Source organism: Pleurodeles waltl, chromosome 9 (genome assembly GCF_031143425.1).
Source record: "Pleurodeles waltl isolate 20211129_DDA chromosome 9, aPleWal1.hap1.20221129, whole genome shotgun sequence".
Lineage (NCBI taxonomy): Eukaryota > Metazoa > Chordata > Amphibia > Caudata > Salamandridae > Pleurodeles > Pleurodeles waltl.
In genome coordinates, this window is record NC_090448.1 from 743,027,406 (window position 1) to 743,053,524 (window position 26,119).

A 26,119-nucleotide genomic window follows, 5' to 3' on the forward strand; every position below is an offset into this window, starting at 1 on the left:
GCCCTTGCCCACTAAAGGGCGATTTTAAATATATAATGGCGCTCCATGCGCTCAATCTTTGTTGGCACCTTTAAAAGAAGAATCTTCAAGCCCGACCTTCTCTGGCACCACTGGGCCACTTTTCATCATCTCAGGCTCTGTTTGCTACTGGTAAAGGGCAAGTTGTTGGCGAGCTGGGTTTGTAGGCTCTCTGTGTCAGCCTTGTCCTCTGGCAGGCTCCTGGTGCTCATCTCTTGCTAGTGGGGGCATTGTGTGAATCCCCTCCTCTACCAGCCTGCAGAAGACTCCCCTTGCTGCTTTCCCCAGCCCTGAGAGCCTCCTGGCATCTTGGAAGGCGCCCCAAGGAGAAAGGGTGGCAGTGAACTGATACTCAAGTGGCATAAGGGAACCAGCACCACTGGCGAGACCCAGCACCACTGGCGAGACCCATTCTAGTTATGAGGATAAGCTGAATTCAGTCCTCAGTCCAGCCTTGCAGACATAACGTGTCTTCTTCATCCAGCTGGGCATTCTTTTGCTGTCTTCGTTCCCCAGGTCCAGGGTCTTCTCAACTGCCTTCCTTGTGCAGGGGTTTTGAAGTGAAGGTGGACCCCTTTTTTTTTTTTTTTTTTTTCCTTTTAGTGTGCAGGCAACTCTTGCAAATTCTATATCACATCATCACTCCGCCTGTGTCACAACTCTCCTGTGCAGCATTGTGTGCCAATCCAAAATAGCGACTACGTTTTCTCTGGTATGTTTTGCATGAAGGAAGTGCACCTCCCATTTGTGTAATAAACAGTTCCACACATGGAAAAATGGTATGAACTAGGTGTAACTGCAGTGGTTAGGAGTTTTTATGTACACTTTATTGCTTGACAAAAGAGGATACAGTAGTAAGAGTCATTCTATTCATGTTTGTCAGTATAGAACACGTTGTTTTTAGTGTATGAAATATTTTGCATTTTATAATTGTGGGCATGCTGGCAAGCTAATACGGGAGATAGAAATTTAATTTTAAAGTACATCGGATTGTGTTTCTCTGTACTGACTAAACATGTATACAATTCAAAGAGTTCGAAATCAGAATAGTGTACGGTTTAATTAAAAAGCGAATCCTGTAATACCCTTTTTTGTAACTGGTTCAATAGACAAAAGAGCATGCCTGACCTAGAAACTTCCTCACCTAACACGGCTGAAACTGCAGTCCCACCTCCCCTCCCATCAAATAAAAGTCAGTGCTCAAGTGGAACTAATTAGCAGCTGCTTGCTAAAAAAAAAAGTCTAAATGGAATTTCTAAAGCTAAAACTGTTTCCATCTTACCCACTCCAATGTTTGGATCTCCACCCTTCAACCGCAAATTACACACTTCAACTTAGCAGTTATTTCTTAACCATTGCCTCTTGGGAAATGTATTTTCATGAATTAGTTGAGAGATGTTGATTGGGGCCATTGACAGTGACAGTCTTGATCATATTTTATTTTATAAATGCTTTTAACTCCGCCCTAATTTGCCTGCAATCACACAGTTAAGTCACAGTGTGCAAGCCTGGACTGGCACCTGGGTGAGACCAAAGTCGTGAAGTAAGTTTCCAGACACTTCTCCTAGGCTGCAAGAAGGTGGTATGGGGTTGCTGGCATAGAGTGGGGGAAAGCATAGATTTCCTAAAATGCAGCTACCTCTAGAATGACTGATTTGCCTTGTTGTCAGACCCCATTGGGATTTGGAACTCTGGGCAGATGGAGGCCACTGGGCCATAACCATAGTTGTTTGTGAGTAGCATCTTGGAGTCTGTCCGACCATGGCTCTTCAAACTGGGTCAAGTGCAGCGCCTTCTGCACTTCCTTTGCAAAGCGAGGGAAACCAGTCACCGGCTTCTCAGTGAGCACTGTGGAGATGCACAAGCACAAAACACAATTATCTATCAACAAACACAATAACTTCAGTATCCAGTCCAATGTTCCTTTTTACAGAAGGCATTTTGCAAACAAACAGCAGTATTAAATACTGCATAAGTTAAGTACACTCAGAGGTGATCCTGGTCAAGATTCTCCCTTTTGCTACGACACCTACTGATTTAGCTCGTGCTAATCCTAAATAGTGATCATGGACAGCTGGTCCACCGAGCAGCAGTTTAGACAGTAGAATAAATCCGGTGCAGGTAAGGTGTCAATTAACCCACAATCAAATGTGCACTCAGTCCACGTTTCTCAGGGTTCTTACCCCCTGGTGGTATAGAGAGTAATGTGTTTAGTTTCTCAGGCTCCTCCTGAACGGATCCAGAAACTAAACACATTTGGTGCCTCCCCATTCTTTCGCAGGAAGATCCTCCTATTGAGCAAAGAGTGTCTCAGGAGCTGCTGAGGAGGCCAGACAGGTCACCTCTGGCTCAGCTCAGTGGTGAGCAGGAGGCCTGGATGCTGTGGCGGTGTGCAGCTCTGAGATGGGAGTTAGCCCCAACTGAGCTAGTCAGCTGACTCAAGTACATGCTCCTACTGGGCCTATGCAGTCGCCATGGTAGTTATATCCACCTTTGAGCCAATGCACTCATGAAGGTTTGAAGAGGTTTCTGCTAGGAACCTTTTTGAGGGACCACAGCATCCTTTGCAACACAGGTCGCTCTTGGCTTTGATCTCAGATAATCCCCTTCCTCTGGGTGTCCCTCAGTCCCTCTGACCTTCTGGGCTTCTCCTCCTGGAAAGCCAGGCAGACTGCTTCCCTCTCTCAGCAGGCTGACCCTCAAATCTTCAGCAGAAAATGTAGGCTTTAGATGTCTCTTCACCTCTAGGGAAACTGATTTCTTGAAGACACAATCCCTGATAACAGCAGTCCTTTGAGTACTCTGCGGAGCAGTCCCTTCCTTGGTCATGAAGTGGGCTGGTGAACGTCTTACTTTTACACACATTTTCTAGACCAGGGTTGTAGATCAAGTGTCTCCAGCTTCAGAGTTGCTTTGGAGTGGGTTATCCTTCCAAATGTTCTTCTCATGCTGTTACCCAGGCACAGCCTTTCTGTACAGTGATACTAACACCAGGGCTTTCACCAGCCTGGAACACTCACGCAACTGACACAATAAATAGTGAGTTTTCTGCAGCAGCCTGTCAGCCTGTCTGAAGCAGTAATCTGGGAGCACTTGAACGGTCAGGCCAGATACTGCAGCCCATATTTCATGCCTATCATCACCAAATGACAGTGCTCACAAACCACTAATCAGCAGCCTCTTGCTAACAAACGTCATTGTGCAGTTTATAAAGGAAAGCTTGTCCTCATCCTCCTCACTTTAGTATCTGTATATCCACTCTCCAGCCACAGGAATACACTTCTACTGTCCGAGGAAGCTGTCTTCACCCTCTTTCATGTGCTATGCAAAACCAGGGTTATCCAGAATGGATACCTTGGCTTCAGTATTCAGGCTTAACTGCACTCCGCTCTTTACAACTGCACATGTACTGCATGCACACTCCACATGAACTTGACATAGAAACAGGATGCCAGCGCAAGGATCTGGGCATACACATAACAGAAGAACTTTACACCAAAAGGATCTGTAGGTTACAGAGATAGTGGCTTGTTGCTATCAATTTCAAAACATTGTGTGCTGCCACCACCTTTTATCTGCTATACCCAGAGCAGAGACTAGAATCCTCTGTCCACTATGATGGCCCACTAGGTTCACCTCTTTAAGTCACAGGATTGGTCCACAACCTTGCATAATCTGGGACAAGCGCATGCATCTACATACATGCTTGATTGGCATGCTGTGGGGCCCAAATAAGTCTAGACACCAGCTACACATGCTTTTGTGCCCTCATGGCAGGGGAAAATGCCTGTATACCATGCAGTTTACGTTCATGTCCCAGCAGATGGACAACCAAGGATGCTTATCTGACATAGGACTGGGTGGTAATGGATGGTTTCCCAAAGGTGATGCCAAAGCTAGAAATGATGGAACGTTGCAAGTTGTGTGCCTCTACCATGAGACTAAATTTTCTCTTGCCGGCTAGCCTTCTCTTAGATAGTCTAGTACACCTTTGACTTGAAAGTGAGAGATGTCACTTGGTTGTTAATGAGTTATGTAGACTATCTTGTGCCAGGATGCAGCACTAGGTTGTTTAACGTAATAGTGGGCTTGAGGTAGATAGCTCAGTAAGTTCCGATTATAGTGCTGGGGTCCTGTGTAACCCGCACATCACAGGTTTGAATTCCTAAAACCAGCCTGGAGTGTTGTTCTTTTCTGGAGGGGCCCTCACTTGGCAGTTGAGTATGGACTGATCCGATGAGGAGCAGGCTCAGTGTTGATTTGCTTAAGACAGGCTTTTGCCTAGAGTGGCACAGTGGATGGAAAAAAAACATAGACTGGAATTCTACCCCAAGAACCTGCCAGTGGTTAAATTATTTTCAGGTATTCCTCCCATCATTTTTTGTGTGTTTTTAAAGAAATTGTAGTAGCCAGTGCTATGTTGAGCATGTTAATAAATTCATTCACCACATGTATCCCTCAGTGGAGCAGAGGAAGTTACCTTAGTTCTAACAGGAAGTAGTAGTAGTTATATTGTCTCATTAAGATGGTCAGATATTAGACTATAAATTATTGGATTGCAAATAAAGTGCAGACTTTTTGTTTGTTTTTTTTGTTTACCTATCATTGTCTTTAACCCCTCTGCTGCCAGGCCTTTTCCCCCTCCTGTGCCAGGCCTTTTTTTGCCTATTTGGGGCAGTTCGCGCTTAGGCCCTCATAACTTTTTGTCCACATAGCTAACCAAGCCAAATTTGCGTCCTTTTTTTTTTTCCAACATCCTAGGGATTCTAGAGGTACCCAGACTTTGTGGGTTCCCCTGAAGGAGGCCAAGAAATTAGCCAAAATACAGTGAAAATTTATTTTTTTCAAACAAAATTGGAAACAGTGGCTGCAGAAGAAGGCTTGTGTTTTTTCCCCTGACAATGGCATCAACAAAGGGTTTGCAGTGCTAAACTCAGCAGCTTCCCAGCTTTCAGGAACAGGCAGACTTGAATCAGAAAACCCAATTTTTCAACACAATTGTGGCATTTTACTGGGACATACCCCATTTTTGCAATTTTTGTGTGCTTTCAGCCTCCTTCCAGTCAGTGACAGAAATGGGCATGAAACCAATGCTGGATCCCAGAAACCGAAACATTTCTGAAAAGTAGACAAAATTCTGAATTCAGCAAGGGGTCAGTTGTGTAGATCCTACAAGGGTTTCCTACAGAAAATAACAACTGAAAAAGAAAAATATTGAAATTGAGGTGAAGAAAAACAGCAATGTTTCTCTACGTTTTACTCTGTAACTTTTCCCTGCAATGTCAGATTATCGAAAGCAATACACTGTTACGTCTGCTGGACTCCTCTGGTTGCGGGGATATATAGGGATTGTAGGTTCATCAAGAACCCGAGGAACCCAGAGCCAATAAATGAGCTGCACCCTGCAGTGCGTTTTCATTCTATACCGGGTATACAGCAATTCATTTGCTGAAATATAAAGAGTAAAAAATTGCTATCAAGAAAACCTTTGTATTTCCAAAAAGGGCACAAGATAAGGTTTTGAGGAGCAGTGGTTATTTGCCCATCTCTGAATTCCTGGGTGACCATACTAGCATGTGAATTACAGGGCATTTCTCAAATAGATGTCTTTTTTACACACACACCTATATTTGGAAGGAAAAAATGTAGAGAAAGACAAGGGGCAATAACACTTGTTTTGCTAATCTATGTTCCCCCAAGTCTCCCGATAAAAATGATACCTCACTTGTGTGGGTAGGCCTAGCGCCTGCGACAGGAAACGCCCCAAAACGCAACGTGGACACATCCAATTTTTGAAAGAAAACAGAGGTGTTTTTTGCAAAGTGCCTACCTGTAGATTTTGGCCTCTAGCTCAGCCGGCACCTAGGGAAACCTACCAAACCTGTGCATTTCTGAAAACTAGAGACCTAGGGAAATCCAAGATGGGGTGACTTCTGGGGCTCAGACCAGGTTCTGTTACCCAGAATCCTTTGCAAACCTCAACATTTTGCTAAAAAAACACATGTTCCTTACATTTCTGTGGCAGAAAGTTCTGGAATCTGAGAGGAGCCACAAATTTCCTTCCACCCAGCGTTCCCCCCCAAAGTCTCCCGATAAAAATGATACCTCACTTGTGTGGGTAGGCCTAGCGCCCACGAAAGGAAATGGCCTAAAACACAACGTGGACACATCACATTTTTTCATAGAAAACAGTGCCTACCTGTGGATTTTGGCCTGTAGCTCAGCCGGCACCTGGGGAAACCTAGCAAACAAGCGCATTTTTGAAAACTAGAAACCCAGGGAAATCCAAGATGGGGTGACTTGCGGAGCTCTGACCAGGTTATGTTACCCAGAATCCTTTGCAAACATTCAATTTTGGCCAAAAAAACACTTTTTCCTCTCATTTCGGTGACAAAGTTCTGGAATCTGAGAGGAGCCACAAATTTCCTTCCACCCAGCGTTCCCCTAAGTCTCTCGATAAAAATGGTACCTCACTTCTGAGGGTAGGCCTAGCGCCCACGAAAGGAAATGGCCCAAAACACAACGTGGACACAACATATTTTTTTCACAGAAAACAGAGGTGTTTTTTGAAAAGTGCCTACCTGTGAAGTTTGGCCTCTAGCTCAGCCGGCCCCAAGGGGGGAGGGGGGGCAGAAATGCCCTAAAATAAATTTGACCACCCCCCCCTGCCCGGGAGCGACACTTGCCTACGGGGTCGCTCCCCCTGCGTAACTTTATTGCCAAAAAACAAATCCCAGGTGCCTAGTGGTTTCTGCCCCCTTGGGGGCAGATTGACCTAAAATCGCCCAATCTGCCCCCAAGGGGGTCAGAAATGGTCTAAATACAATTTGCCCCCCAGGGCAGCGACCCTTGCCTGATGGGTCGCTACCCATCTCTAAAAAATAAAAAAAATAAAAAAAAGCCCTGGCGCCTAGAGGTTTCTGCCCCCAGGGGGGGCAGAAATGGCATAAAATAAATTTGCTAAGCCCATAATCATGGGTTATGCGCCACCACCAAATCTTCTTCCCTGTGTGTGCGCTGTGATTACAGTACAGCATCTGAGGTCCTACAAAGAGGAAGAAATGCAGATTCCCCTAGCCTAGCCAATAGTGAAGGAGAAATCTCATTTTGTTAAAGGCTAAGTAGGAAGGCATTATGTAGTCGTTTGCCTCACTGTTCATTGTATACAGCCTTTAAACACACTACAATATCCACAGTCCTGAACACCCAGGCAGGCAGTGGCATAAACAGAAACAGTCAGTCCACCATATAAATAGAGCTAATTACAGATTATTTCATCTTGTCTTGATGCATCCATGAATACTACAAGCTGTGTTTTAAAGCAAAATAGTAAACCAAAGCCTCATTCGTCCCCCCGTCCTTTTCTCATTTCCTCGTGCAGTGGCTGCCCACACCAAGAAAGTAATCTTTTTCAGGCCATTCAAATTCTTTCATTGTATCCTGTTTGGTTAGAAGCCTCTCACTACAAATAATCAAAACCATTTTGACCACTAATTCCAGGGTAAATTATCCATCGGTGGGATGATACGTGCTTCCTTTGTTTTGTAAAAAAAAAAAAAATAGCAGATTCTCCTAGCTGGTAATGAAGGAGAGGCCTGATAAAAGTTAACACTCTAGACCAGTCTTCAGCATGTTCTCTAACGAGCCCCAGCCCAGAATACTGTAAAGCTGTAGCATCATTAACTAAATGTGTGCTATAATGTCTTGTCTATACCAGCCAAAACCGTCCTTTTCATATTCTCATCCTCCTGTCTAGTAATAACATTCATAGGGCACGTCCTAAAGAGTGGTGTGCACTTATACAGTGCTCTGTATGTGAAAGCAGTGTTGAGTGATGCCCTGGTTGTTTGTATTTGTGATGAAGGTAGCACTCCATGTGAAATGTACCTGTGGTGTGTGCACTCTGTGATCTTGCACTGATGGTGACATGATGTACCTGTACTGTGTACATGCCTGTCAGCCCATTGGCTTCTGAAGGAGTTTGAGGTTCAACAATTGAGATGGGTATCATTAAAGGTAAAGAAGGCTAAATCCTTTTAGAACAGTGTTGAGGGTTTTCAACGAGGATGAACCTATTGATAGGAACTTTTGGAAGGAGGGGGGGAGGGAATATCATTGGGGGGAAAAAAGCTGACACCGGCCAGGTGAGGGTGGGCCGCTGGAGGTGTGTTTTCAATGGGAATCTATACTGCTGTTCCCTATGCTTCTTTCCATTGGTGAATATAACAAAACTCTTACTGTTGCTTACCTTACAGTGTTTTAGTATGCAGGGCCACTGGAATTATGCGACAGATGTGACCAAATTATGCAAAATAATGTGGAACTTTTTTATACTAATGTTAATATTAGAATAGTCCATGCACACAATGATACATTCACATATAAGAATAAAGTTCGTCACACCTATTAGATTCCCCTTTCATGAACTCTCCGTCAACCCTGGCACGAAGATACATGGTCAGCCAGGCTCTGAGACCCAGGCCTGAGGTCACTGACTGGCAAGTCACAGCTGTGGTGGGGTGTAGCCAGCAGACAAATGGGCAAACAGGAAACTTGGATCAGATCCCACAGATGGGTGCAGCGACACCACACTGGTCCCAGGAGATTGGCCCCAATAAAATGCACATAGCCAGAGGGGTGCGTGCATTCCCAAACACCATAAAGTTAGATGCCACATGTAGTTAGGAACACTTAACCAGACAGAACAGACACGAAGCATACACACTGGCCCACATTATGTCCACGGCAGGTTGAGGCCCACCTGCATTTATCAGGACCTTATTTATGAAAACTGTTCACATTCTTAACCAAGAAAGGGATCTTTTCATTATTTTAAGGCAACAATCTGATATACATCGAGAGACCGTCTGCAGACACAGTTTCTGTAACTGATCTTCCGGCCGTAATGTTTAAATAAACAAACTGCTTCTGTTTTGCAGGTGCCTCTCGTCTTCTGTTTAAGGAAAACTAATTCGAGTAACACTGGCTTCATTATTTTGTAATTTTACACATGGTAATACTGTCTGGACAAGGATTTCACATCCTTAATACCAGTTTAACAACCACATGCAGGAAAAAACAACCGAAAGGTGATCAGTTAACCTTTGCAAAGGGCCTTTCACAACACACAAACCCATGTCATATTTTCAGTAAGTTTTGAGCCAGAAACAAAACTTTGCATTAAATCCTTAGTTATGTGAAAAAACTGACTGCGGAATCGTTTAATACCAGTGACCCTATTAATATGTAACTAAATGTAAGTGCTGGGACAAGGTTTTTCTTAGGAGCCAAAGGATGCCAGGGTAGCATGGTCCTGATTCCAACTCATGAATCTTTCTAGCGCTGCATTATACTTCATGTCTCTTTATATCTCTTGCAGGTTCTTTTTCATTCTGGCTTTCTTCCTTTGTCAGTTTTCCCTTCCTCCTCCTTGCTCCCATTTCTGCCTTTCTCTTTCTTGCCCTGGATCAGATTCTGCCAAAGAATAATTTCCCATGCTCAAAAATCAGTACAGCTGCCTATTACTGTCAAAAACTGAGAAGTTCTCTGCAATCGGTCTAGTCTGTGCTCCTGGGAATCTGGTATTGCTGCACTTCCAGTTCTTTTGGTGTAGAGACCTGCACTGTTGCTGTCCATAAGATAGCTGTTTTGTGAGAGAAATGTAAACTACTGCCGTCCTTGATGCTCCTTTGTATGTAACAATCAAGTTTAAGAAAAATCTTTTCATGATACAAAACCTAAATCCCATGGTGTTGTCTTTTCCCATAACATAAGCTTTTAAGGCTTCAGCATGATTAAAAAGGAGCATTGGCAAAGCCAGTATGTCTCGCCTATGCGAGAGCTATTGGCTTTGCCAATGTGTTTTAGCCATGTTGTACACCAGCATAGCTGCTGTTTAGAATGGCTAAAAGTTAGTGGCGTAGAAAGAGTGGCATGGTGTGGAGTAGTGTTGTAGAGTGGTATGGAGAGGCATACAGTAGAGTGTAATACTTGGTGTGGTAATGCACTGCCATTACAGACTACACTTTTTCGATTGTACATCTGTGGAACTGTAACTAATTTCAGTTTTACTGTTAAAACTGTTCGATGGCATCTGTCGCTGTAGATACACATGGTATGCATGAGCTCGCCATCTGGTGTTGGGTCGGAGTGTTACAAGTTGTTTTTCTTCGAAGAAGTGTTTTCGAGTCACGGGGCCGAGTGACTCCACCTTCTGTGCTCATTGCGCATGGGCGTCGACTCCATCTTCGATTGTTTTCTTTCCGCCATCGGGTTCGGACGTGTTCCTGTCGCTCCGAGTTTCGGACCGGAAAGATATCTGAAGACGGAAGATTTTCGACGGTATCGTTGCGATCCGGTTAGAGATAGACACATACGACGACGCGTTGAACATCGAAGCGCTTCGGTGCCCTTCGGGGTAGATTTCGGCACCCCGTCGGGGCCTAGTCGGCCCGACCGCGTGGAGGACAACGCCGATGGAACGGACCCCGTTTCGATTCTGCCCCGAATGCCACAACAAATATCCTTATACGGACCTACACTCGGTCTGTAATCTGTGCCTGTCACCCGAGCACAGCGAAGAATCCTGTGAGGCCTGTCGGGCGTTCCGGTCCCGAAAAACTCTGCGCGACCGTCGAGCGAGAAGACTGCAGATGGCGTCCACGCCAAAAGAGCGTCGACAGTTCGAGACAGAAGAGGAACAGGAGGAATCCTTTTCCATCCAGGATTCAGACTCCGACGAGCTACACTCTACAAGAACTGTGAGTAAGACGTCGAGATCAAACCTTAAAAAAGGAAAGAAGGCCCAGGGGACGCCACTGCCAACCGGCCATGGCTCCACCCAAATTCTCGGTGACCAACAATCGGCACCGAAAAAGGCCCATTCAGTGTCGAGATCGTCCGACTCCGGTCGAGACACCGGCACGCAGCCTCCTCGAGACCGAGAGAGTGCTAAACAGAAGCATCGACACCGAGAGTTCGGTGTCGACACGGATCGACGCCGAGACAGTGGCGCCGAAGACCATAGAGGCCCAGAATTTTCGGCACAGAAAAAGAGGAAGGTTACCTCGGAGCCGAAAAAACAATCGACAGGGTTTTCGGAGCCGAAAAAAGCGACATCAGACCCTGTTTCTGGCTCCTACACTGAAGAGCATTCTATGTCTTCTCAAATGAAGAAACATAGATTTGAACAAGAACTGCAATCCACTGACGTGGATCACACGCAAAAGCGTATCTTTATTCAGCAGGGGACTGGGAGGATCAGTACCCTTCCACCTGTCAAACGAAAGAGAACGCTTCAGTTTACTCCTCAGCAACAAACAGCACAAAAGGTAACACCTCCTCCCTCGCCTCCACCTGTAACTCCGGCTTCGCCCACTTACACCCCGTCACATTCGCCAGCTCACACCGCCATAAGCCACGATGACCAAGATCAGGATGCGTGGGACTTGTACGACGCACCAGTGTCTGATAACAGCCCAGACACATACCCAACTAGGCCATCACCACCGGAAGACAGCACAGCCTACTCACAAGTGGTGGCTAGAGCAGCACTATTCCATAATGTGCAACTACACTCGGAACAAGTAGAGGATGATTTTTTATTTAACACCCTCTCCTCAACCCACAGCTCCTACCAAAGCCTGCCGATGCTCCCAGGCATGCTACGCCATGCAAGGGACATTTTCAAGGAGCCAGTTAAAAGTAGGGCAGTGACGCCTAGGGTGGACAAAAAGTATAAGGCGCCTCCTACGGACCCCGTATTCATCACCTCTCAGCTGCCACCAGACTCTGTGGTGGTAGGGGCTGCCAGAAAACGGGCAAACTCACACACTTCTGGGGATGCACCTCCCCCAGATAAAGAAAGTAGGAAGTTCGATGCAGCCGGGAAGAGGGTTGCTGTCCAAGCAGCAAACCAGTGGCGCATCGCAAATTCACAAGCGCTGCTAGCGCGATACGACAGAGCCCACTGGGATGAGATGCAGCATCTCATTGAACATCTCCCAAAAGATCTGCAAAAAAGAGCAAAACAGGTTGTTGAGGAGGGTCAAAACATTTCCAACAATCAAATACGCTCCTCCATGGATGCAGCAGACACGGCCGCAAGAACCATTAATACGTCGGTTACCATCCGTAGGCACGCATGGCTCAGAACGTCTGGATTCAAGCCAGAAATTCAGCAGGCAGTGCTTAACATGCCAGTAAACGAGAAACTTCTGTTCGGTCCGGAGGTCGACACAGCCATAGAAAAGCTCAAGAAGGACACTGACACTGCCAAGGCCATGGGCGCACTCTACTCCCCGCAGAGCAGAGGATCTTATAACACCTTCCGCAAAACACCTTTTAGAGGAGGGTTTCGGGGTCAGGCCACACAAGCTAGCACCTCACAGTCCGCACCGCCCACCTACCAGGGACAGTACAGGGGAGGTTTTCGGGGCCAGTATAGAGGGGGGCAATTTCCTAGGAATAGAGGAAGATTTCAAAGCCCCAAAACCACTACCAACAAGCAGTGACTCACACGTCACTCACCCCTCCCACACAACACCAGTGGGGGGGAGGATACATCAATATTACGAAGCATGGGACAAAATAACTACAGACACATGGGTCCTAGCAATTATCCGACATGGATATTGCATAGAATTCATGCAATTCCCTCCAGACATACCACCAAAATCACAAAATTTATCAAAATACCATTCACAGCTTCTAGAGATAGAAGTTCAAGCACTACTGCAAAAAAATGCAATAGAATTAGTACCAAGCACACAAATAAACACAGGAGTTTATTCACTGTACTTCTTGATACCAAAAAAGGACGAAACACTGAGACCAATTCTAGACCTCAGGGTAGTAAACACATTCATCAAATCAGACCACTTTCACATGGTCACACTACAAGAAGTGTTACCATTGCTCAGAAAACACGACTACATGACAACCCTAGACCTCAAGGACGCATATTTCCATATACCAATACATCAATCACACAGGAAATATCTAAGGTTTGTATTCAAAGGAATACATTACCAATTCAAAGTATTGCCTTTTGGTTTAACAACCGCTCCAAGAGTATTCACAAAATGCCTAGCAGTAGTCGCTGCACACATCAGAAGGCAGCAAATACATGTGTTCCCGTATCTAGACGACTGGCTAATCAAAACCAGTTCGCTCACACAATGCTCAAACCACACAAATCAAGTCATACAAACCCTCTACAATCTAGGGTTCACCGTCAACTTTGCAAAATCAAACATTCTGCCAAGCAAAGTACAGCAATATCTAGGAGCCATAATAGACACAACAAAAGGAGTAGCAACGCCAACTCCACAAAGGATCCACAATTTCAACAGGGTCATTCAACACATGTCTCCAAACCAAACAATACAAGCAAGAACAATACTACAGCTCCTAGGCATGATGTCCTCATGCATAGCCATTGTCCCAAACGCAAGACTGCACATGAGGCCCTTACAACAGTGCCTAGCCTCACAGTGGTCTCAAGCACAGGGTCACCTTCTAGATCTGGTGTTGCTAGACCGCCAAACTTACCTATCGCTTCTATGGTGGAACAGTATAAATTTAAACATAGGGCGGCCTTTCAAAGACCCAGTGCCACAGTACGTAATAACAACAGATGCTTCCATGACAGGGTGGGGAGCACATCTCAATCAACACAACATAAGAGGACAATGGAACATACATCAAACAAAACTGCATATAAATCATCTAGAATTATTAGCAGTTTTTCAAGCACTAAAAGCTTTCCAACCAATCATAACCCACAAATACATCCTTGTCAAAACAGACAACATGACAACGATGTATTATCTAAACAAACAAGGAGGAACACATTCAACGCAGTTAAGCTTGTTAGCTCAACAAATATGGAAGTGGGCAATCCACCATCAAATTGGTCTAATAGCACAGTTTATTCCGGGGATCCAGAATCAGCTGGCAGACAATCTCTCTCGAGATCACCAGCAAGTCCACGAATGGGAAATCCACCCACAAATTCTGAACACCTACTTCACACTCTGGGGAACACCACAAATAGACTTATTTGCAACAAAAGAGAACGCAAAATGCCAAAACTTCGCGTCCAGATACCCACACAAGCAATCCCAAGGCAATGCCCTATGGATGAACTGGTCAGGAATATTTGCTTACGCTTTTCCTCCTCTCCCTCTCCTTCCTTACCTAGTAAACAAATTGAGTCAAAACAAACTCAAACTCATTTTAATAGCACCAACGTGGGCAAGACAACCCTGGTACACAACACTGCTAGATCTGTCTGTAGTACCACACATCAAACTGCCCAACAAACCAGATCTGTTAACGCAACACAACCAACAGATCAGACACCCGGACCCAGCATCGCTGAATCTAGCAATCTGGCTCCTGAAATCCTAGAATTCGGACACTTACAACTTAGCCAAGAGTGTATGGAAGTCATAAAGCAGGCCAGAAGGCCATCCACTAGACACTGCTACGCAAGTAAGTGGAAAAGATTTGTTTGGTACTGCCATCATAATCAGATACAACCACTAGAGGCAACTCCAAAACATATAGTAAATTACTTGCTCCATTTACAAAAAGCAAAGCTAGCCTTCTCTTCTATTAAAATACATCTTGCAGCAATATCTGCATACCTGCAAACTACATATTCAACTTCCTTGTATAGGATACCAGTTATCAAAGCATTCATAGAAGGGCTTAAAAGAATTATACCACCAAGAACACCACCTGTTCCTTCATGGAACCTAAACGTGGTTCTAACAAGACTCATGGGCCCACCTTTCGAACCCATGCACTCTTGCGGAATACAATTCCTCACCTGGAAAGTTGCCTTTCTCATCACCATCACATCTCTAAGAAGAGTAAGTGAAATTCAAGCGTTCACAACACAAGAGCCTTTTATACAAATACATAAAAATAAGGTCGTCCTACGACCTAATCCAAAATTTTTACCAAAAGTTATTTCTCCATTCCATCTAAATCAAACGGTAGAACTACCAGTATTCTTCCCACAGCCAGATTCTGTGGCTGAAAGAGCACTACATACATTAGATGTCAAAAGAGCATTAATGTACTACATTGACAGAACGAAGAACATCAGAAAAACTAAACAGCTATTTATTGCATTCCAAAAACCTCATGCAGGTAACCCAATATCAAAACAAGGTATAGCCAGATGGATAGTTAAATGCATCCAAATCTGCTACCTTAAAGCAAAAAGACAACTGCCCATTACTCCCAGGGCACATTCAACAAGGAAAAAAGGTGCTTCAATGGCCTTTTTAGGAAACATCCCAATGCAAGAAATATGTAAGGCAGCCACTTGGTCTACGCCTCACACATTCACCAAACACTACTGTATAGATGTGCTATCCGCACAACAAGCTACAGTAGGTCAAGCTGTATTAAGAACTCTATTTCAGACAACTTCTACTCCTACAGGCTAAACCACCGCTTATGGGGAACTAACTGCTTACTAGTCTATGCATACCATGTGTATCTACAGCGACAGATGCCATCGAACTGAAAATGTCACTTACCCAGTGTACATCTGTTCGTGGCATCAGTCGCTGAGATTCACATGGACCCACCCACCTCCCCGGAAGCCTGTAGCAGTTCAGAAGTTACCTTCAATCCTTTAATAGATACATACTTACATTTTTTCATTGCGCGGGCACTATTACTATAGTACAACTCCTACCTCACCCTCTGCGGGGAAAACAATCGAAGATGGAGTCGACGCCCATGCGCAATGAGCACAGAAGGTGGAGTCACTCGGCCCCGTGACTCGAAAACACTTCTTCGAAGAAAAACAACTTGTAACACTCCGACCCAACACCAGATGGCGAGCTCATGCATACCATGTGAATCTCAGCGACTGATGCCACGAACAGATGTACACTGGGTAAGTGACATTTTCAATACAGCACGCAAATGATAATGTATAGAAAATGGCACCAGCTAGTGTACTGATCAGTTTTGATTGTATTAAAATATTTGTTTCCACCACACTTCAGAATTACAAAAAAGTGCTTTACTAATTCTCATATTCTAAAATATGTGCAGTTTGTTTACTGGCATTTAAATGTTGTTGTGTGCTAGAAAAAAATTACATGCTACTGCTTTAGTTGTATCTCTTCTTCCACCACCCCCCTCCGCCCCAAGACCCAACAAGTTTGTCACATAAATCCTCTCACTATCCGGGTAGAGAAAGAAAAGTAAACGCCAACCTCCCTCAGAATACAGATCCTAACACACTTGAGCTGTGAATTTGAATGCCCAGCAAATGTGACAACATGTAAAGGCATTTTATTGCTCATTCACGCCCCCCCCCCTCCCCGAATAAAAAACCATGCCCCAAAACGTCCGTTCTTCCACTGCCTAGCGGATGGGTGTGAAATTGAGGAAGAGGATTTAAGTTATGCTATTAGTAAAGAGAGCTGACCAAAATAAACATGTTCATAAACAGAGCATTGTTTCTCACATGCAAGATTAGTGGCAAAGGTAAGAAAAATCGGTGAAGCAGAAAGACCGGATGTAGGAAATCTCTTCCTATTAATAAAGCACATTTACTGCTTCCTGAACTAGCTTCAAAGGGAGACAACTGAAACCAAATGTTCTCCCATGAAAAAGAGGAAAAAGTTTCTGAGCACTCGTGGAAGAATGCAAGGTCAGAGAGGTGGTAAACAGGCTATGCTCCACAGCAGGGTCAAAGGCATACGGGACAGCCTCAAACAAGTAAAGCTGGCAAACAGAAAGCAAATAAATGTGAGTTACAAAACACCAAGCCAATAATAAGCAATGGACAGAATGCATTCTTAAGGAAGCTTTCAATATGTACCCAATGAGGATTATTTTTTTTTTTTAATATATTTATTTTTTAATAAAGAGCTGTCTTTTCCCCTTCTGTAGAAAAGGTGGTGTCCTTCCGTGGAAGGTGCTTGCGAGGGCAGGAGGTGGCATTGCCAGATGGCTATGTTGGCATGGTTTTAAAGGAAGACCACAAGCCCTGCTCTGAAGAGGATGTAAGTTACAAGTAAAATACATGCAGAAAGTGGATGTTGTACAGATTTTACCAAGAAATGTTCACTTCATTAGAGGGTGATCAACTCCTCTGTGTTAAGTGAGTTTTATACGTTCTAAACATAAACGTCCAACAGTATTTAGTAAATGAGCTAAAAGACATTCAGTTTGTAACATGGACTGTTAATGTTGTAACGGCTATGTGGCATTTGTATAGCGTGCAATGTTATTTTTGGGGAATTGCTGCACTTTTTGAAATTCAAGAGTGACTTTTTTCAAAATACTGTTTTCATCGCAAACCAAAGTCTGATGGGTGACTTCATTTTACTAAATCCTATTTGTATTTTATTTACTTTTTTGTATAGCAGAAATAATGAATTGAATCACTTCTAGCGGGTCCTTTATTTGACCGATAGGTAAAATGGGTCACGTTGTTGTAAAGCAATTGCACAAGGTCACACAAGCAAAGGAAATCCTGGTCGCCGAGTCTGTAGTTTTGCTCCTCAACAATATTAACTCTCCTCTCCTGACCAGTTGCTGGCTTTACATTAAAGGACAGCACTTTCTTTTAGAGTTTTTTTTTATAAGGGCAAGTTATTACAAATGTCAATGCAAAATTTTGTGTGGAAGGTAAATAAGTTAATACACAGTCATGGTATGAAAATCATAGCAAAGTTTATTTGCTAGAGCTTATAGGCAGAAGACTCAGCTCACAGTAACACACTGTGTCGAGCTCTTCAAAAACATCGTCATCAGAGGCTTTTTATTAGGTTCAGTGCTCATTAGTTTACATTACAAGCACTATTTCACAAGCTACGAAAAGCTGTAGAAACATACAATTGTCAGCAAAAGTAATTATTCTTTAAGGGAAAACAAGCTTATTGGTAAAGTAATTTACGAAATGGTGCCTCCAAGAGGGCCTCCTTGTCTCAATTTCAAAGTCCCTTTCTAGGGCACATTGGATTTCATGTGTAGCGTCCTAACCCCACTAAGTCACATTCCAGCTTCGTAGTGTAAGAAGCTATAATTCTGTAACACATGTCACTTTTATTTTCTCAAACACCCTTGAAGTTCCATTTACAAAATAACCAATTCTTCCTCTAAGTCGTCAAAGGTTTAATGATTTGCGACTGCACAAAGCTGAAAGAACACTGTCCCTACACCACGTCTGCATTTATAATTCGAATACCGAAGACGAGAAAACCTCACGTTTTAGCTCGAGGTCATACAGAGGACTGTACGCATGTTTGAAGAAAGCAACCTTTAAACAGTACCCTAAGTGCAATTGCTAAATGCTTGGACAATGGTTCAATTTCTCATGGTAATTTTATTTTGCTTTCACACAACATGTTCAGAACTGTTGAATTGTAATGTGCACAGCTCAACATCTAAAACAATTATATTCTTTGTGTGTGTGTGTGTGTGTGTGTATGTATGTATATATATATATAAATATAATGTGTGTTCAAAAAATTAAGCAAGTCTTATGATTACACCCCAAGTGGACAAGCACACAGAAGAAAATGAGTATTGTTAAATGTAATAAAGAGCAATCTAGAAAGCTTCAGAGATACGGATGACGTTAAAGCAATTCTAAAAACTGGTTTTAGAAGTGCCTTTGTTCTCAATGCTAAACATTAGTAATGAAGGGCCCTCTATTTTATGTTTGTCATTGGGCTCTCCCGACATTAGACCGTGTTTCTCAGAAAGTCTTGCACCTCAATAGAAGCAATGAAATGGTCTAGCAAAGGTTTACAAAATAGACATCATAAATAGTTTGCTTTTAGGCTAACACCTTTCAGTAGTAGATCAGGTCTTCAAAGTAAGTTGTGGTTGCTCCACGTCATTGTCCTGTATTTAAGCTAAAATTTCAGTGGAGGTGAAAATGCAACTCTCAAGTCTTATGTATGCTTGTGCTGCTCAACACATGCCAGTTTTAGAAAGAAAATATGCAGTGCCTTGCTAAAGGAAGGGGATCCTACATATCTATGTTTCTTATCAGAACTGCATTAAAGAGAGGAGAAATGGGGCAGCACCCCGGTACAGGGATCAGATCCTCGTTCAAACCTACTCAGAGACAAACAAATACCATAAATGTGCCCTGAGCCTTCCTTGGCTATGCCACCTCTGGGGCACCTTGCACCCTACTGAAGAGAAAAATACAACTATTGTAAACTGCGCAAAGAAAGGTATTTCAATTGATGCCCTAGACTAGGGGTCTCCAACTTTGTATGTAGCAAAAGTTACTTCTGATCACTGAAAATCATTGTGAGCTACTAAAGGCTAAACAACTCGCACATTCTTTCCAGACACCCCCATGCCCAGCTTTGTTGAATTTGAGCTTAATGCCCATAGAACCAGAATCCATGGTTGAATAAAATACTTTGAATAGAGGCACTAGGACAGGGCTGCCATATGTGTCGGAGATCGTGGTCTTTGGGGATGTATGAATATATGTGCAAAAGAATGGAATATATGTGTATGGGTAACTGAGAGCCTTTGACATATGGACTTGTGACATTGGACATACTTTTCGCCATATGTGGCACAGTTACATGCATAAAACAAACATATGACCTTCCCCTTTTTTTTTTTTAATGGGAGAAATTTAAAGTGCAACAGTATTTATAATGTAGAACTTCTTCTGCACTTTTTCTCCCCATTTAAAAAAGGCCTGCAACTTGTAAATGCAACACTTTGAGAAAAAAATGTAAAACATTATAATGAAAAGTTACCTTTTATATTTAAGTTAACATTTCATTCCCATTTTAAAAGCATTAGGAAACATAATTTTGTTCCCATCTCCAATACTGAGTTGACAAGGACTTTTATTTAAGAGTTAAATACCTTAGTGCTTCAATTCTACGCCTCTGTACCCAGAGTCATAAATCTGAGCCCCAGCACTGCTCCTTATAAGGATCTGCTATCTGCAGCCTGATGATCATAATGTAAAATAAGCACATCCTTTCCCTAACTTTAAAAGGAAAAATGTGACCCTGTGCTTTTTGAGCATTTGCAATGCAATGGGCCCCGCATTTGCTCGAGTTAGAGCTATTAGCATCGTAAATTCGTAACTGGACATTTCTTGCCGCATAAATTGAAAATGAAAAGTAAAACAGTTGACATAAGCGCCGGGACACTCCTCGAGTAGCCGTGTGCTTTATTAATCCCTTCTCATTCATTTGAAGAAAACTGCAGTTTTCCTATCCGTTCAGTGAATGAAAGAATTGGGAACTATTTCATGGTTTATTAACTTTACTTCCTTTTACCTCTTCAGGACCGGTGTGTCCGGGTAAAGTCCACTTTCCGCGCTTTCATGTCCTGGAACTTGGAAACGCCGCCTTCATCAGATGATTCCGTCCTGATGTCAATTATGTGGCCGAAGATTGCAGAGGCGGTAAGTAGTAATGTTGTCCCAGTCATTCTTGATATGTCTGTAAAAGGGGGTCTTCAAACTGGAGGGCGGGCACCCCGGGGGTTTGAAGTGATAGGGTGGCGGGGGGGGCGGCTTAGCAGTCTCTGATCAAAGGAAGCATTATTCAGGTAACAGTGGTTTTGTTTTAAAGAGCACTTTTTTTTTTTTTATTATTTTTTTTTTTGTATTTTTAAAAAGGTAACAGAACATAATTGCAAGGTTTAAATAAGTCCAGACGGGTTTAGACATTGCCAACCTAACAGAATATGTGTGAAAAATTCTGTTGGGGGGGGGGGGGGCAATCATTCCAACTCTCTCTTAAACCACCCCCCCCAAGCCCCTGGGAGGAAGGGGGCATTAAAAAGCTGGAAAACTTCTGAGTCTTTATGTATGTAGGCTCACTCACAGTACAGGTTATTATATGCTTCAGATTACATTATTGAGGTGCTGTTTGTACCTGTGTAGTTAAGTTTGAGATGCAAGTTTCACAGGGGAGGCACTTTTTGCTTTGTTTGTAACTGTGGCCCCTTTGATCTAACTTTCGAATAAAGTTGAACACTATGCCTTGGATTTGAGGGTCACAATGACTTAGTGAAGAGCGTGGTGAAAAGCCCCGTTTTGGTTCAGTGACTGTTACCTTTGGCCAAAGACCATTTATGGGTGGCTCTGAGGCAATGGGCACAGAGTATCAGTTAAAAGCGTTGCAGACCTCCTTAAAGTTAAGATAAAGTTGCATCGGAAGAAGTTGGACAATGTAACAAAACCGTTTCTACAACACAAAATCTAAAAAGTCTTGAAATTCACCATTTAAGAGGGCCATGCAACAGTGACTCACAGCCCTCTTACTGCAGTGCACACTGCTCACCACAAGCTGGTACAGATGACATCACTGGTGATTTCACATTACCTAGAACATCTGTGGCATTACTTAAGTTTCTCTGATGGTACTGGTACTCCGCGCAGGGCTGTTCGATTACAAGGTACTGCATCCACAGTGTCTGTGCATAGCTAGGGCCAACCCACAGGGCTTTAATAGAGGGGATCATCAGCGCCAGTAACCCGCTGAAGGTCAGGCTCAGCACCCATAGCTTAGTGAGCATGGTTGAAGCATTCCCTGTGAGCTGATAACAAGTTTCTGTTGGGGACTCCTAAAAGGTATCGGGCACATTCTGTGATAAAGGCTGTGTCCATTGGGTTCCTATGGTAGAGGACTTGAATGCAGTAAAAGGACTCTGTACCCTCTCTCCTGCATCCACGTCTGTGTGCTCCAAAACTCTAACGAAAGGTAAATGTTCCAGTGGACTGTGAGTTACAGAAACAAAGGGTGGCTTAGTGAAGATTCCAGTGAGGTCAGTGATGATGCGATGTGGTGTCACCAGGTATATTAACCCCTTCGCTGGCGTGCCTTTTTTTGCTATTTGGGGCAGTTCGCGATTAGGCCCGCAACTTTTTTCCACATAAGCTACCCATGCCAAATTTACTCCCCCCCCCCCCCCCCCCCCCCCCCCCCCCCCAAAACAGTATTGGGATTCTACAGATACCCAATTTATGGTTTCCCCTGGAGGAGACCAAGAAATTTGCCAAAATACAGCGAAAATGTTGTTTCTTTAAAAAAAAAATATATAAGGGGGGGGGGGGGGAGAAGGGCTGCAGAAGGAAACGTGGTGTTTTCCCTGAAAATGGCATCAAAAAAGGCTTTGCAATGCTAAAATCCCCCCAACTTCCCAGCTTTCAGGAACAGGCAGACGTGAATCAGAAAACCACATTTTTCAACACAATCTTGGCATTTTACTGGGCTATACCCCCATTTTTACTATTTTTTTGTGCTTTTAGCTTACTTCCAGTTAGTGACAGAAATGGATGTGAAACCAATGCTGGATCCCCGACAGATAAACATTTCTTTGAATTCAGCAAGGGGACATTTGTGTGGATCCTACAAGGTTTTCCTAAAGCAAATAACAGCTGAAATAAATAAAAAAATTGAGGTGAAAAAAACAGCCATTTCTCTCCACGTTTTACTCTAACTTTTTCCTGCGATGTCAGATTTTTAAAAACAATATACGTTACGTCTGCTGGACTGTTGTGGTTGCAGGGATATATAGGGCTTGTAGGTTCATCAAGAACCCTAGGCACCCAGAGCCAATAAAAAGCTGCACCTTGCAAAGGGTTTTCATTGTATACCGGGTATACAGCAATTCATTTGGTGAAATATAATTGGTGAAAAATAGGTATCAAGGAAACCTTTGTATTTCCAAAATGGGCACAAAAGAAGGTGTTGCGAAGCAGTGGTTATTTGCACATCTCTGAATTCCGGGGAGCCCATACTAGCATGTGAATTACAGGGCATTTCTCAAATAGACATCTGTCTTACATTTGGAAGGAAATAAATGTAGAGAAAGACAAGAGGCAATAACACTTGTTCTTCTATTCTGTGTTCCCCCAAGTCTTCTGATAAAAATGGTGCCTCACTTGTGTGGGTAGGCCTAATGCCAGCGACCGGAAACGCAACATGAACACATCACATTTTTACATTAAAATCTGACACGTTTTTTGGAAAGTGCCTAGCTGTGGATTTTGGTGGTTAGCTCAGCCGGCACGTAGAGAAATCCACCAAACCTGTTCATTTTTTAAAACTAGACACCTAGGGGAATCCAAGATGGGGTGACTTTTGGGGCTCTCACTAGGTTCTATTACCCAGAATCCTTTGCAAACCTTAAAATTTGGCACAAAAAACCTTTTTTTTTTTTCTTCCCATTTTCAGTGACAAAGTTATCGAATCTGAAAGGATCCACAAATTTCCTTCCACTCTGCAGTTTCCCCAGGTCTCCCGATAAAAATGGTACCTCACTTGTGTGGGTAGGCCTAGTGCCCACGACAGGAATTGCCCCAAAACACTACGTGGACACATCAGAATTATCAAATTCAAAACTACCCGTTTTTGGAGGTGGGGGGTAGGGGGCACCTGCGTTTTTGGCCCTGGGCTCATCAGTCATCTAGGGAAACCTACCAAACCCAGACATTTCTGAAAACTAGACACTGAGAGAGTCCAGGGAGGTGTGGCTTGCATGGATCCCAGAATCCTCCGCAAACCTCATTTAGTTTAAAAAGAGAAAATCTCATTTTTCACACATTTGTGTGTGGGATCAATGCACCAGCACAAATTTCCTACCACCCAACGTTCCCCCTCAGTCTCCCGGTAAAAATGATACCTCACTTGTGTAGGTGGGCCAAGTGCCTGTGACAGGGAAGAGACAAAAACTTGTCGAAATTGAGGGGGAACCAAAGCGGGTCCAAAGGGGCAGGTTGAAGACAAATAAAATGTTTTTTAGGTTGACAAGTGGGGCAGAAATTTTTATCAGTATAGATGCAACAATGCTGGGTGATAGAAATTTTGTGGATTCCTGCAGATTCCGGAAGGTTCCATCACAAAAATGTGGGGGAAAATGCGTGATTGAAGCGAAGTTGGAGGTTTGCTAGCACCCCCCACACACACACAGACCCTCCCCCCCCCATTGGTGCCTCCACTCTGAAGCCAAGGTGTAACAGTTACGTCCTTGGCAGTTAAGGGGTTAACGCATTAATTTGTTATTTAGTTATGGAATGGCAGAGAGAAGTGCATGGCCTGTAATGTGAAGGTGTTTAGAGTAGATCAAGTTATTGGAGGCCTAATGTTTTGAAAGGTAAAGCCCTTTAACTTGAGCGGCTTAGTGCAAAATAGTTCTCACTTAGTATAAAAAGTTGACTTGCACAGTTTTCTCTGTTAGAATGTCATTTCAGCATGCAGTGATGTAGACCTGAGCAGACATTGCTAGTGCAAGAAAGTACTGCAATCTGGGTTTAGCAAAGCCAATAGGGTTAGTCTTTAGGAGTGTAAGCCCCAGAATTTTAAGAAAAAAATGGACAAGGCTAACTAGCCATGCATGTACATAGGAAACTCGGCAGCTATGTTGGTAAATTAAACAAAAATAAATAGAAAAAAACTGCTTTCAAGGCAGATGGGCAGGAAGCAACCTGCTGTGTAGTCCTCCACACAAAAGAAAATATTAATAAAACATTTTGTGAAAGACAGTGTGGGCAAAGGGGGCAACATTGAGGAGCAGGGAGGGGAAATGCAGCATCTCGGAAGAAGCACAAAAGTGAGCAATCTCAGAAGTGGAAGGCAAGCTTGCACAAGGCAACAAATAAAAAACAAGCTAATGAGAGTGACAATAAAGCCAACCAATAGTAAACAATGGAACACTTGCTGTAAGTTCTCATAAGATCTTTCACAAGACCGCTGACTGCTTGGTAGGTGGGACCCAGAAATGTCTTCAGCGTCTGTATCCCTGATTCTACTCAGTCCTCTTTCTGAATGACTTATTCCTTAAACAGGAATTGTTGATGTCTCAGGGGTTGAAGTGTTGTCAGTGGTAGAGTTTGATAATAAGGGCCTTTGGCAAAATTAAGATGTTGGTTCTTACACCTCCCTCATGACTGAGAGAGTTAATGAAAATATTACACCCTAGGGGAGTGGGTTCCAAGATCTGCCAAAGCATATCAAATAAATAGTTGATTATATAAAAACAATGGTGTTGTCTGTTTAGAAGGAAAATGGGGTTGTACCTACATTTATCTGTTTTCCTTTTTTTACAGATCCATGCACCTGTTGATGAAGAGTGAGACTGCTCCCCTCCTCCATTTAAAGCAGGCTTATCCAAGTGGGCAGCATCAGGCCAAGAATCAACCTGAATCTTTTGAGTTGGACATGCTGTACATCTTGGCTTGTAACACAGATTGAGGCTGCGTGAAGTTAGACCTTTATGTGGTCACGTTGTTACTGCTCTTGATTTCTGGACAAGCGGTCTTGATAGCAAACAGTCTCAGGCCATCAGATCTCATTGGTTTTTAGGACTCCTGATTCTTGTGGATGAATATTTATACAGTTCCGATTGGTCTTTGTGTCTGCCATCTCTGTAATTTCGGCTTGTCTTGGGGGGGGGGGGCCTTCTCCACGCAGTGTGCTCACTCTTAAGCAATTATTTCTTTATTCACCTGACCCGTCTCTAACCATACCGAGCAGTACTCATTGTTTACAAATTCTGGCAGCATTCTGAGGCCTCGCCAGTTGGTGCCCTTGTCAAGCACTACATATCCTGTCTTCTCCAGAGAAGAAAATGCAGCCCTCTTTAGTTCTGGCAAGCACAATAAAAAGTATGCATATTAGCCACCCTTCTTCCCTTGAGCGGTGCCAGACCCATCTCCTTACAAGCCAGAAATTATCATCACTTCCTGTTTTAACTGCATTATTGAGACACTTAAAGATGGCCTTTGGATGGTCTGTTACATACGAATGTGAAGTTTTGTACACAAATGTGCTTTTAAAGGGAAGTTATTAAATTTCAGTTTTGTAGAAATGCCGGTCTGAAATGCCTGTAATTTTGGCAAAGTATTTAAGTTCAGTACTCTGGTTAATAACAATCCCATTTCTACGCAGTCTGCCGAGTATGTCACGAGACAGACCCACTACTATACGTGTTGCTAGGCACTCACCCCGGAATTATAAAATGACTTAATATTATTGACAGGTATGGCGATGGATGATAATTACTCCTCGGACTGTAAAATATCCAAATCCATACACACGTGTGTAAATGGAGACACCTGAGA

At 43.4% G+C, this 26,119-nt stretch overlaps 1 protein-coding gene across 1 annotated transcript in view; it reads left to right on the forward strand.

Moving 5' to 3' along the window:
- The window catches only part of RNASEH2C (ribonuclease H2 subunit C), a 59,517-nt gene extending 33,651 nt beyond the window's left edge, over positions 1-25,866 (forward strand). The window contains exons 3-5 of the mRNA XM_069207857.1: positions 16,948-17,060; positions 20,336-20,455; positions 25,106-25,866. Of these exons, the coding sequence (XP_069063958.1) occupies positions 16,948-17,060; positions 20,336-20,455; positions 25,106-25,132 (260 nt within the window). The 3' untranslated portion in view covers positions 25,133-25,866. The remainder of the gene's footprint in view (positions 1-16,947; positions 17,061-20,335; positions 20,456-25,105) is intronic.
- Positions 25,867-26,119: the final 253 nt, after the last annotated feature.